General features: G+C 57.1%; 1 protein-coding gene across 4 annotated transcripts in view; it reads right to left on the bottom strand.

The window, feature by feature from the left end:
• Positions 1-12,692, bottom strand: part of GRIP2 (glutamate receptor interacting protein 2) — a 103,837-nt gene that overhangs the window by 61,940 nt on the left and 29,205 nt on the right. Inside the window, exon 1 of one of the 4 annotated variants that reach the window (XM_070776962.1) lies at positions 322-428. The exons of the other annotated variants lie outside the window; for them this stretch is intronic. Within the exon in view, the coding sequence (XP_070633063.1) occupies positions 322-376 (55 nt within the window). The 5' untranslated portion in view covers positions 377-428. Of the gene's footprint in view, positions 1-321; positions 429-12,692 lie in introns of those variants that run through there. 4 annotated transcript variants of the gene reach the window in all.

The raw sequence follows: 12,692 nt of genomic DNA, 5'->3' as shown, positions 1-12,692 counted from the left end.
AGCAGGAGAGAGGACAGGAGGCCAGAGGGGGGTCAGAGAGAGGCAGGGAGGAGACAGGACCAGACCAAGAGGGACTGCGAGAGACCCGGAAGAGACAGAGGCGGAGAGAAGAGCCGGAGTCGGACACTCAGACAAAGACGTGGAGAGGTGGAGACTCGGGGAGCCAGCCAGGGCAGGGCGCCGAGTCACACAGCGCAGATTCCCGGACGAGACCCCAGAGCCGAGAGGAAGGCGGAGCCGGGGGACGGGGTGGGGAGGGGGCCCCTCAGCCGCCGCCCTCCAGCTGGACCCAGGGCCAGCCCTAGCCCCGGGGCCCCGTACCTTTGGGCCGTCGCCTCACCACGCCCAGCCGCCACTTGAGCGACACGGCCAGCATCGCGCTGCCTGCCCTGGGCCCGGGGCCCCGCTGCCCGGCCGCCCGGCGCGGCTCCGCGCTCCTCCGCGCTTCTCCGCGCGGCTTGCGCTTCTGGCAAAGGCTGGGCACTCCCTGCTCCTCCCTCCCCGGTTGCTAAAATAGATAATCCTCCCCGGAGCCGGCAGCGGTGCCATCAGTGAGGTCCTTCCTCCCCCGCAGCCCGGCCTGGAGAGTGCGGCTCCTGGGGGGGCGGGGGGCGGAGTGGCGGGGAGACCCTCGACATCGGAGCAAACCTTCACCGGCCCACCGGCTCCTCTATCCTCCCAAAGCGCTGACCTTGCCTGCTCACCCCATCTTTTGCCCAAATCTACCAATCCCCTTCCCTCTTTCCCCAGGTGGAGGGTCTGTTTGATGCCCCCAGGCCTTTGCACTCCCTGGAATGTTCCTCCACTCCTAGATGTCTCTGCCCAGGGAGGTTTGCTCAGAGATCCCCACCCGCCTGCTGGGCCCCAGTAATGCTTTGCATACTGGGTTGAGATTGTCTACCCCCTCCAAGCCTGGGAGCCCCTCCAGACAAGGACAGGGTCCTCTCATCCTGCATCCCCTGAGGTCAGCACAGGCATCTCACAGCCATGGGTGTCGAATGCTGAGTCTGAGGCCCCACCGCCTCACTCCCAGCTGCTACCTTAGCCAGGTTTGTAACACTGAGCAATAAGAGAATCCCCACCGAACTGGCTGGGGTGAGGGCGGGGCGCGTGGTGCTGATGGAGACCTGTGAGAGCTCCAGGCATTCAGCAAGAGCTCAACAGATGCATCTGGTGTCCCTTCCTGTCTCATACAGCTAGCCTCCTCGCTAACCACCCCAGCACTACACTTGGAGCCAGGCAGAAGGGCAGCAGGGGGCTCAGGGTCACAGAACAGATGCGTGGCAGAGATGGGATGGACGCCAGGTGGGGCCCCTCCCCATCAGGGCGGCTCCTGCTTCCTCCATCCTTTCTGCAAACCACTGAGGCCGCCACGATGAATCAGGCCACAGAACACCTTCACAGGGAGGGCCAGATGCCCTCTTGGGAATCACGAGCTAAGTTGCTTCAGTCCTGTCCGACTCTTTGCAGCCCCACGGACTGGAGCCCGCTAGGCTCCTCTGTCCATGGATTTCCCAGGCAAGAATACTGGCATGGGTAGTCATTCCCTTCTCCAGGGGATCTTCCCGACCTGGGGATCAAACCTGCTTCTCTGGCGTCTCCTGCACTGGCAGGCGGATTCTTAACCACTAGAGCCTCCTGGGAAGCCCCCACTATGGATGGAGCGCAGGGCAATTATTCTGAGTCAACAGACCCTGCAGCTAACAGAGGTGACTCACCCAGTGAGACACTGATGCCCTCCTCAGTGATCCCCCCGTCCTTCAGATTCCACCCAGGAGTCTCCACTCGGCTCTGTCACGCCTTAATGCCTCCCTGAAGCTTAGAGATCAGCCAGTTTTGACAGAGAGCAGGCCGCAGACTCAGAGCGTGCCCCCTCCTCCCCCAGTGTGGGTTCCAGCCCAGTGCACTGGGAGGCTCTTGCTGGTCGTCTCGGGGAAGCCCTGTGGGGGCAACTCAGCGAGGCCAGCGTGCCTGGGTCCTTTCTACTGCATCTGGTGGGGTCTCCCTCCCTTCATCCTGAAGGCAAGGGTGGCAGGGGCCGCTCAGGGCAGCCCGGCAAGATGGAAGCAAGCATGTGAGGGGATCACACAGCTGCTTCCGGAGACACAGGGCAGGGTGTAGGGCGCCCCATCTCAGATCGACCCACTCCACCGCAAGGCTGCCCACAGGCAGGGAGGCCCAGCCTCCAGCCAAACAGCAAGTCTCTGGCAGAGCTGTGCAGAGTCAGGTGAGAAAAGAGAGCTCCAGCCTCAGAGGATGGGCAGGCCCAGGTTCGAATCCTGACTCAGGGTGCACTCAGTGGGCTTATCTCCCAACTCACCCCAAGCTCAAAGTACCGTGGGTTGCCCCCATCGAGAGGGGCATGGACTCCACTCAGAAGTCACTGGGGCCCAGCCACTCGCAGGCGATTGGGAGGCAACTCCCTGGGTGTCAGAGGGCCCAGGTCCTGGAGCCGTGTCAGGTGTCACCCCAGGAGCTGAGCGAGGAGCACGTGGTCCCTGCCCTCTGAGAGCACCCAACCCAGGAAGACGCTCTTCACCCGGAGTCTGCCTATCGGAACCCTGGGGACAGGACTCTGCTCTGTGTGGTGATCCCACAAGTTGGAGCATCTGTACACTGCAGATGCTCAACACCTCTCACCACGCACAGTCCAACTTCTCCTCTAGACCATAAGCTCTCGGAGAGCTGGTGTCGGCCTGGACGCCTGCTCTTTCTGCCTCCTGCTCCTTCTTCCTCCAGCAGTGTCACCCCACTTTTCTGGGGGGGCTGCTCCTCCCCTGCACTCAGCCTGGGTGGAGGTTGCCCCCCCTACCCCCTGCAAGCTCCTGGAGGGCCCTTGACCCAGAGTCCGCTAACAAGCACTCTCCTAGCCCGGCCACAGTGATGGGCTCAGGGGTGAGCACACAACCCAAGTCCTGGGACCTGATCAAAGTCCTGGGAAGGGGAATTCTGTCCATTGCAGGGTGTGCGGGGAAGTGGAGTCATGCTGGAGTCACTGGTGGCCACTGTGACGCCAAAATGGAAACGGGAGCCGTGAAACTGATCCAACCCTGATGATGACATGCCTGACGTCAGTAATATCGCTTTTCTGTTACTTTAGCCAATACATTCCCTTCTTGGCTTAAGCGAGTTTGGGTTGAATCTTTGGTGACTTGGACTCCACCCAATGCCTTCTTCATTCAGCTTCCAGGGCAGAACAGGGACTTGGCCAACACTGAATGAATGAATGAACAAGTGAACAGAACACAGATTGACATGCTCCCCAAATTCTGCCTTCAGTGGTCGCCCTGAAACCCAGACTTGAGCTGAAGGAGGTCAAAACTGGATGATGGGTTCCTCGCTGGCTCAGGAGTCCCCAGACTGGAAGGAGTGGAAAAGGGACACTGGGGCGTTCTGGTTTCTGGCCGTCGAGAACTTGTGTGTTATCTGAGCGGCTCCTGTCAGGTGCCCCCTCCCCCAAATTTTCACAGGGCTCCTTCTGCAGAAACGGTAGCTTGAGGGAGAGTGTGGGAGAGCGCAGGAGCCCCTAAAGGAGATGAGACCAACGGTAAAAGGGCAGATCAGAGGGCTTCCTGGTGGCTCAGTGGTAAAGAATCGGCCTGCCAATGCAAGGGACACAGGTTTGATCCCTGGTCCGGGAAGATCCCACACGCCTCAGAGCACCTACGCCCATGCGCCACAACCACTGAGTCTGTGCGCCTCAGCTACTGAAGCCTACACGCTATACAGCCCATGCTCTGCAACAGGAGAAGCCACCGCAGAGAGAAGCCCGCACACCCCAACCAGAGAAGAGCCTGCACAGCAACGAAGACCTGGCCCAGCCAAAAACAACTAACTAAATAAATTTCTAAAAAAAATTAGCAGATCAGCCCAGGTGGGGAGCCAGGGGGCCTGAGTCCAGGTTCCAGCCATCTGGGGCTACAGGGTGGCCCCAAGCAAGTCCCTCCTGTTCTCTGGCCTCTTGGGCTGGAGTCCATGGTCCTCCCTGGGCTCACCCTCCCTGTGAGTCCCACTTCCTCTCCCCTAAAGCCCAGAGACGTTCCTCCCATCACCTAAGGTCACACAGCCACTGAGGCAGCCAGGTCAGGATTTGAACACAGGGCCACCTGATTTCCCTTAAAAATGAGCTAACAGACCCCCAAGAGCTGGGCTCAGAGAAGGAAACCAACCGCAGAGGGATCCAGGCTGGGCTCCACCCTGGATTCTGCTTTTTCATCCCTGCCTCAGCCTCACGAAGCCCCAGAGGCAGCGGGTTGCCGTCACCCCCACCTGCTTTACCCCCACCCGCTTCCCTGAGCAAATTAACATCTCATCAGATATGCCTTTAATCTTCTCAGCCCGGCCCTTTCTTCCCCGTGGGCCAAGTGGTGTGACATTTCTGCTGCCCAGCTCTGCTGATCTAAATAAGACAGAGGCCCCCAGGCTCTGTATGGCAACGTTGTGGGGGGTGGGGGGAGGGGGGCGGTGGCCAGAACCCTCTTAACCGCTTCTCCAGGCTGGTGGAGGGAGGAAGTGAAGTGAAAAGTGAAAGTGTTGGTTGTTCAGTCATGTCCAACTCTTTGAGATCCCATGGAGTATAACCCCCCAGGCTCCTCTGTCCATGGGATTCTCCAGGCAAGAATACTGGAGTGGGTTGCCATGCCCTCCTCCAGGGGATCTTCCCAACCCACGGGTTGAACCCAGGTCTCCCACACTGCAGGCAGATTCTTTACCATCTGAGTCACCAGGGCGGAGGGAGAGGACAATGGCTATCCATCCATCCATCCATTCACTCTTTCAACCAGCGTTCTATTAAGCACCTTCTGAATGCTAAGCCGGGAGGTCCAGCCACCATCAGAACCAGTCTTCACCGCACTATCATTCTAACGGGAAGGCAGAGTAAACGTCCCAGGATGTTAGAATAGAAGGCGAAAAATGCTAGAAATGAATGGAGCAGGGTGAGGGGTATGTGAGCACAGAGGGAGACGTTGCCAGTTCTAAAGAGAGTGGTCTCCTCAGAACCCAGACTGTGGTCTCTAAATACCTTCTCCCAGGAAAAGGGTCCCCAGGGCTCCTCAGAGAGAGGCTGATTCCAGGACCGGTGCAAGACGAGCCCGGCACATCTCGTGTTGCTGTAAAGTAAGGGCGGGCTTGTGGCAGCGTTAGTGGTAAAGAACCTGCCTGCCAGTGGAGGAGACATAAGAGATACAGCCTGGAACCCTGGGTCGGGGCAGATCCCCCGGAGGAGGGCACGGCAACCCACTCCAGTATACTTGCCTGGAGAATCCCATGCACAGGGGAACCTGGCGGGCTACGGTCACAGGTTCACAAGGAGTTGGACACGACTGAAGCGACTTCACACACACACACATGGCCATGCTTGAAGGCTAATAGGGAGGGCTGAAAGGACACAGGAGCCGGTTTGAAGGGCTCCCACCAGCCACATGTGGGCCAAGCTGAGCATCGGAAAGAACAATGACTGCAAAACTGCAAAAATCCGTGTGTTCACGCTTCTCAAAAGAAAGAAAAGCCTCCTCAGTTCCTTTCGAGGGACTCAAGGCAACAACTGATTATCCTATGAACAGAAGATGCAGGTAAAGAATGAAGCATTTATCCCTTCTTTCTGTATGAACGGTACTCGAAAGGAACAAAATGAGGGACGTCATTCTTTACAGAAGAACCGCTGCAAATGGGTGCGGAAGAGACACAGAGCCGGAAAGCCGCCTTTTTGCAGCCCTAACGAAATCAGGGATCCGGCGCTGGGCATCAAGGGAGGGCAGAGCAGGACCGGTGACAGCAGGGCCAGGCAGACACCGCCTGCACCCCTGAAGTGATCTTAGCGTCACCAAAAGTGGAACATTCTGGCACGCGGGCCTCTTGATAGCATGTGGAAGGAAGCCCACAGCACCACCTGCTTTGCCTGCAAAATCAGACCTGAAAGAGGAGAGTGAAAAAGCTGGCTTAAAACTCCACATTCAAAAAAGCGAAGATCACGGCATCTGGTCCCATCTCTTCACGACAAATAGAAGGGGTAAAAGTAGAAACAGTGACAGATTTTATTTTCTTGAGCTCCAAAATCACTGCGGATGGTGACTGCAGAAATGAAAGTAAAAGACACTTGCTCCCTGGAAGGAAAGCTATGGCAAACCTAGACAGCGTATTAAAAAGCAAAGACATCACTTTGCTGACAAAGGTCCATATAGTCACTATGGCTTTTCCAGTAGTCATGTACGGATGTGAGAGCTGGACCAAAAGGCTGAGTGCTGAAGAATTGATGCTTTTGAACTGTGGTGTTAGAGAAGACTCTTGAGAGTCCCTTGGACTGCAAGGAGATCCAACCTGTCCATCCTAAAGGAGATCAGTCCTGAATATTCATTGGAAGGACTGATGCTGAAGCTGAAGCTCCAATCTTTTGGCCACCTGATGCAAAGAGCCGACTCACTGGAAAAGACCATGAAGCTGGGAAGATTGAGGAGGGCAAGAGGAGAAGGGAACGACAGAGGATGAGATGGTTGGATGGCCTCACCGACTCAACAGACATGAGTTTGAGCAAACTCCAGGAGATAGTGGGGAACAGGGAAGCCTGGCATGCTGCCGTGCCTGGGGTCGCAAAGAGCTGGACATGACTGAGCAACTGAACAACAAGATCCAAATCTCAGTCGATAGAAAGTACAAAGACTGAAGAATGTATTAATGACACCATGAGGCCGTTCCACAGGACAAATGACCCAGTTTTGCCAACACATAATTACAGTGAAAAAAAAAAAAGACGGAAAGGCACTGTGAAAGATTAAAAGAGACTTGAGAGATTGACAACCAAATGAGATTCGAAGATCCTGGTTGGACCCTGATTTGAATAAACCAAGTGTGAAAAGACACTTGGGAGGTGAAGAGGGGAAACAGCACAAGGACTGAACAGGAGATGATGTGAAGAAATTCTGTTGGGTTGATGCTGTTATTTTAATTATATATAAGAAAAGGACTTTGTTGGAGATACATATGAAACAAACAAACAAAAAAAGCTGAAGATCTGCCCCTAAAATGCCTCGGGGGTATTCCTGTGCTATCAGTGCCATTTAGAAGTAAATGAAACGCTGAAATGTAAAATAAAAGTAAGTGGGGGGTTCACAAGGGCTTCCCTGGTGGCTCAGACGGTAAAGAATCTGCCTGCAAGGCGGAAGACACAGATTGGATCCCTGGGTCGGGAAGATCCCCTGGAGAAGGAAATGGCGATCCACTCCAGCACTCTTGCCTGGAAAATCCCATGGACGGAGGAGCCTGATAGGCTACAGTCCATGGGGTCGCAAAGAGTCGGACATGACTGAGCGACTTCACTTTCACTTTTCACTTTAGTCAGGGCACGGATTTTCAGAGAGGGACAGTGACTGTTCCAGCATCACACAGCTTCCAAGTAGCAGGGGAGAGGCTCCACCATGACCCAGCCGACGACCTTCTCCCCCGACCCTCTGCCGTCCACCCTCATCAGACCCACTCTGGGCCAGAAGCAGCCCCACGGGGGACTCAAAGCCCACCAGGCGAGCAGCTTATCCATCTGATGGCTCCTCAACTTTCCTGAGTCAAGGAAGAGAGTGCCATCAAGCATTTTCTGAGTGGGCCGGGGCGGCTGTCCGACAGGTGTGCCAACAGGGCCACCTGCCAAGAAACAGGTGGCATGCCTGTTAATAGTCCTGGCACTGCCCTCACAGCGCAATGATTAGGAGCAGACGCCTGGGCAGGACATTAACGAGCATGCAGATTAAGTCGTGGGGTGCTTGGGCAGAGGTGATGGAGATGCTGCATTTATGGTCGGTCCCGTGAGCCACCAGGGCTCCCCCACCAGCACCCATGCCTTCCCCAGCCTGACCTCCAGGGCTCCTCCCCAGGCTTGTCCACCGAGTCCCCGGGAGGGGACAGCCTGGGGGCAGCTTTAGCGGCCAAAGCACCGGGTTCAAATCCCGCCCTCCCCTCATCCATGTAGCGGGAATCCCATCATCCAAGTACACGGCCTCAGGAAATAACACGGGTCTGGGGCCAGTCAGGGCTTCCCTGGTGGCTCAGACGGTAAAGAATCCGCCTGAATGCAGGAGACCTGGGTTCGATCCCTGGGTTGGGGAGATCCCCTGGAGAAGGAAATGGCAGCACACTCCAGTATTCTTGTCTGAAGAATCCCATGGACAGAGGAGCCTGGCGGGCTACAGTCCATAAGGTCACAAAGAGTCGGACACGACTGCAGCAACTTAGCCTGGGCCAGTCAGGGCGCTGTGAAAGGGACCTCCCTTATTATTACCTGCCAGGTGTCTGCTTTCAGACTATACCTTGTTTGAAAAATCTGAATAAAACCAAAGTTTTAATTGGACTCTGCACAAGATACTCCCCTTGGATGGCAAGATCAAGCCAGTCAATCCTAAGGGAAATCAAGCCTGAATACTCATCGGAAGGACTGATGCTGAAACTCCAATACTTTGGCCACCTGATACGAAGAACTGACTCCTTGGAAAAGACTCTGATGCTCGGAGAGATTGAAGGCAAAAGGAGAAGAAGGCGGCAGAGGATGAGATGGTTGGATGGCATCACCGATTCAGTGGACATAAACTTGGTTGAACTCCGGGAGGTAGCGAAGGACAGGGCAGCCTGGCGCGCTGCAGTCCATGGGGTCGCGAAGTCGGACACGACTGAGAGACTGAACAACAGCAGCCAAGACCTCCCCAGCCTCTGCACACAGCAACCCTCCCCACGAGCCCATGATGTGCGGCTAAGATTAGTCCCAGATACCCGGTGGAGAGCTAGGCAAAGGGCTGGCGGGGGGTGCAGCTCTGAGCCTGAACCCCACAAGCAGGCTCCAAGCCAACCCTCTTCCAAACACAGACACCTCTGTCGTGGTCCCTGCGGGAGCGTGTGGGCAGGTGTGATTAAAGACAGCGAATGTGGCAAAATGAGGGCTGGGGCTGCAGCGCACCCCGGGCTCTGGGCAAGCTCCCAGCCTCGCTGCCCTTCCCGCCGTGTGCCCCTCCCTGTGACCGTGCCTGCGGGCGCGCAGCCCAGGGTGGGGCCCTCAGGGGTTGTGAAAGCCCTGCATCCCCTTGGCCACCGCGGGGGCAGCACCTGGCATTTTGGGAGGGTGGGGAGGTTCATCCGGGTCTGTGTGTCTGCTTTCAGTGGCCCCGAGGCTGCAGGTGGATGACATCATGGCCTGGGGGAGCCCGTGGGAGGCCCCAGGAGGCAGCCACATCCAGGCATCACCCTTCCTGGGGCGGCCTGCAGGTCTGTATCCCCCAGCCTGGCACACAGAAGACCAGGAGCCCCCACGGAGGGGTACGGGGGCTTGTACCCATCCACCCATCACTGGCGTGGTCTGTGAGTTTCACCCCAAACCCCCGACCTCAAGCACACAGGAAGGAGGGGGCTGGAGGTCACAGAGCTCATTAGTGGCAGCTTCAGACCGAATGCTTGCGCTACACGCTCAGTCTCTTGGCAGCATCGGACTCTGTGGCCCCCAGGGACTGTAGCCCGCCGGGCTCCTCTGTCCACGAATTCAGGCAAGGATACTGCAGTGGGTTGCCATTCCCTTCTCCAGGGGATCTTCCTGATCCAGAGATCCGAACCCACATCTCCTGCATTGGCAGGCGGATTCTTTACCACTGAGCCACCTGGGAAGACTGAATGCTTGTATTCCCCCCAAATTCTTACGTTAAATCCCTAACACCCAGGGTGACGGTATTAGGAAGTGGGGCCTTCAGGAGGTGATTGTGGTCAATGGGATCAGTGCTCTTATAAAAGAGACTCCAGGGACTCGCCTGGTGTCCGGTGGCTGAGAGTCTGGGCTTGCAATGCAGGGGGCACAGGTTTCATCCCAGGTTGGGGAACTAACATCCCACATGGCATGCAGTACGGCTAATAAATAAATAACATTTTAAAATAAATAAGTAAAAGAGATCCCAGAGAGTCCCTTGTTCCTCCCCTGACATGAGGACAGGGCAAGAAGGTGCCGGCTATGGAAGCGGGCCTTCCCCGGAACCTGATCTTGGACTTCCGGCCTCTAGAACCGTGAGAAATACATTTCTGTTGTTCGTAAGCTACCCAGGCAGCGTATTTCATTACAGCAGCCAGAATGGACTAAGACAGTGGGGCCAGAAATACCAAGCCCTGTTACCCACGCCCACCCCAACCCCATGCAGGCAGTAACCACACACTCCAGCAACACCCAGGGATGGCCCTGGTGGGGGGCGGGGTGCCAGATAAAGAAAGGGGGAGTGCGTCCCAAGGGAGCCCTCTGGGCTGTCCACAGAGAGACTGGCCCAGCCAGGGTGACCTCTCTCTGCCCACTTGTCCTCAGGGCAGAGGTATCAGTAATCTGAGCAAAGTCTTGGGGCTCTGGCCGCTCGAACAAGCCACCACCGCGTGGGAAACAGGGCCCAGGACGGTAGGAAGCCGGGTGATGGCCCACGGGGGCACAGAGCTGCCCCCGGGACAGGGACACGGAGCCACGCAACACGGGGGACGGGGTAATCAGCCACAAGGGCGCACAAGATTGGAACCCTGGAGCTCCAGCGTGCTGGGTCCAGGGCCACGAAGCACTCACCGTGGGACCACGCCTCGCTGGGACCTGGCCACAGGCCCCCGGGGCAGCAAGGGACCGTGTCCGAGTGACAGGCACAGAAACCACGGCGGCGAGGGAACCCCAAGCCACAGGTCATCAGACTTAGGGCGAGGACAAGGCCGAGGAGGGCCCCGTGGGCCCCGGGCCAGGTCGAAAGGCACAGTGGGAATTACTGGTTTCTCGCCAAGCAGTCTGTGTCTCCCAGAAGTTCCCTTCCATAGCCCTGAGTCTCCCACGCTTGCCCTCAGTCCCACCAGACTCGTCTTCCCAAGGCAGTCCTGTGGCTACCATGTGACCCAGGACAAGTTCCTGTCTGCCCTGGGCCTGTTTCCCCACGGTAAAGTTAGGGGGATGGCCCTTTCTGAGGATCTGTTCGCCACCAATAATCTATGAAATGACCATCACTCGTCTCTCCTTCCTGAGAAGCTTCCATGGTTCCCAAAGGACCTCACTTGAATGAATGGACAAGGCACCCTCCTGAAGTCTGACCATCCCGCTTCTCTGGGCTTCCCTCCTGTGCCCCTCCTGGATCCCGGCCTCTGCTCTCTGTCCTCCAGCTTTTGTCCTTCGTTAACTGCACAGCCCCCTCCTCGGAAGGCCCCCTCTCCACCTCCCGACGTCCCCTATTCATGGATCACCTCCCCCAGGAAGCCCTCCCTGGCTCCTCCAGCCCTGGATAATGTCTCTCTTCACCCTGCTGGACCAACCGGACAGTCCTCGGCACCCCGTTACTCCCTCCCCCGTCCCTGTGCAGCTGCCAGCGTTGCTCCTCAGACAGCAGTGGCAGCCTCCTCCCTGGTCCCCCTGCCTTCCCTTCCCTATCCTTCTTAACCCACCTTCTACCTGCCCACCTTGAGGCAGTCAGAAATCAGATCTCATCTTTCCCCTGTTTATATCCTCCCATGACTCCCAGGGTGCTAGATGAAACCCAAATTCCTCCACAGGCCAAGGCCCCCTGTGACCTCTGGCCTCATCTCCTTCCACTCTCTTCACACTGACTCTAACGCCCACCCAGGCCCTCAATCACAGGGCCTTTGCACTCACTGCAAAGTGCCCTCTGCCGGAATATCCCCCCACCCACGTCCACACCTGCTGTCTGCACAGCTCCATCCCTCCCTCTCCCCTTTAGGTCCTTATTCAAAAATCACCTCCTCCATCTCCTGAAGGGGCTTCCTGGGTGGTTCAGATGGTAAAGAATCTGCCTGCAATGAGGGAGACCCAGGTTTGATCCTTGGGTCAGGAAGATCCCCTGGAGGAGGGCATGGCAACCCACTCCAGTATTCTTGCCTGGAGAATCCCATGGTCAGAGGAGCCTGGCGGGCTGCAGTCCACGGGGTTGGACTGAGAGTCCAGAGAGTTGGACATGACCGAGCGATTCACATGTTCACTTTCATCTACTGAAAGGTGCAGATCTCACCCCCCGGCATCCCTACTCCCTTCCTTGTTTTCTTCCCTCAGCATTTATCATCTGACAAGCCACTCTGTACTGGTATTTCTTATTTATTGTCTGTCTCCCACACTAGAATGGCAGCTCCACTAGGGCAGGGTGCATGTCCCAGCACACAGTAGGCGCTCAACGATAACCTGTTCAGTGAGGGACTCGAGGCACGCCCGGCCCGGAGGCGCTTTCCTGCTCTCTGCCAACCCGAGGCCCCCTGGGCTCCCAGGGACTGGATGGGGGGCGATGCATCCTCTCAGTCCCTCTCCTAGGCTGCTGCGGGTATTTGCACAAGATCACCAAGCCATGAGGACAGAGCTGGGATTCGAACCCAGAACCCTCAGTTCCAAGCTCTCTTTTGATCTGTTCCTGGGCACTGAAAAACTCTGCAAGGAGGAAGAAGGAGGCACCCCGAGAGGAATCCTGGAGCCAGTGATTCAGAGTCCCCTGCCTCCGCATGGGTTCCAGCCGAGGGAGGCAGCCAGCCGCCGCCAGGACATTAAGTGCTAGGCCCCTCCCTGGGGACATGCCAGCCTCGGGGCTGCAGATCACGTGGTGTCCTGGGAATCCGGGCAGAGAGCAAGAGGTTAGGAGTGAGGGCACCTCACTCCTGGAGCTGCCGGGGCCTCTTCTCTGCCTGAGGCTCAGGCAGGGAAGGAAGAATAAGGAGGACGACAG

This window comes from Bos indicus, chromosome 22 (assembly GCF_029378745.1).
Source record: "Bos indicus isolate NIAB-ARS_2022 breed Sahiwal x Tharparkar chromosome 22, NIAB-ARS_B.indTharparkar_mat_pri_1.0, whole genome shotgun sequence".
In the NCBI taxonomy this organism is placed as follows: Eukaryota; Metazoa; Chordata; class Mammalia; order Artiodactyla; family Bovidae; genus Bos; species Bos indicus.
The sequence above is the reverse complement of the archived record's forward strand: the minus strand, read 5'-3'. Positions and strand labels throughout refer to the sequence as shown.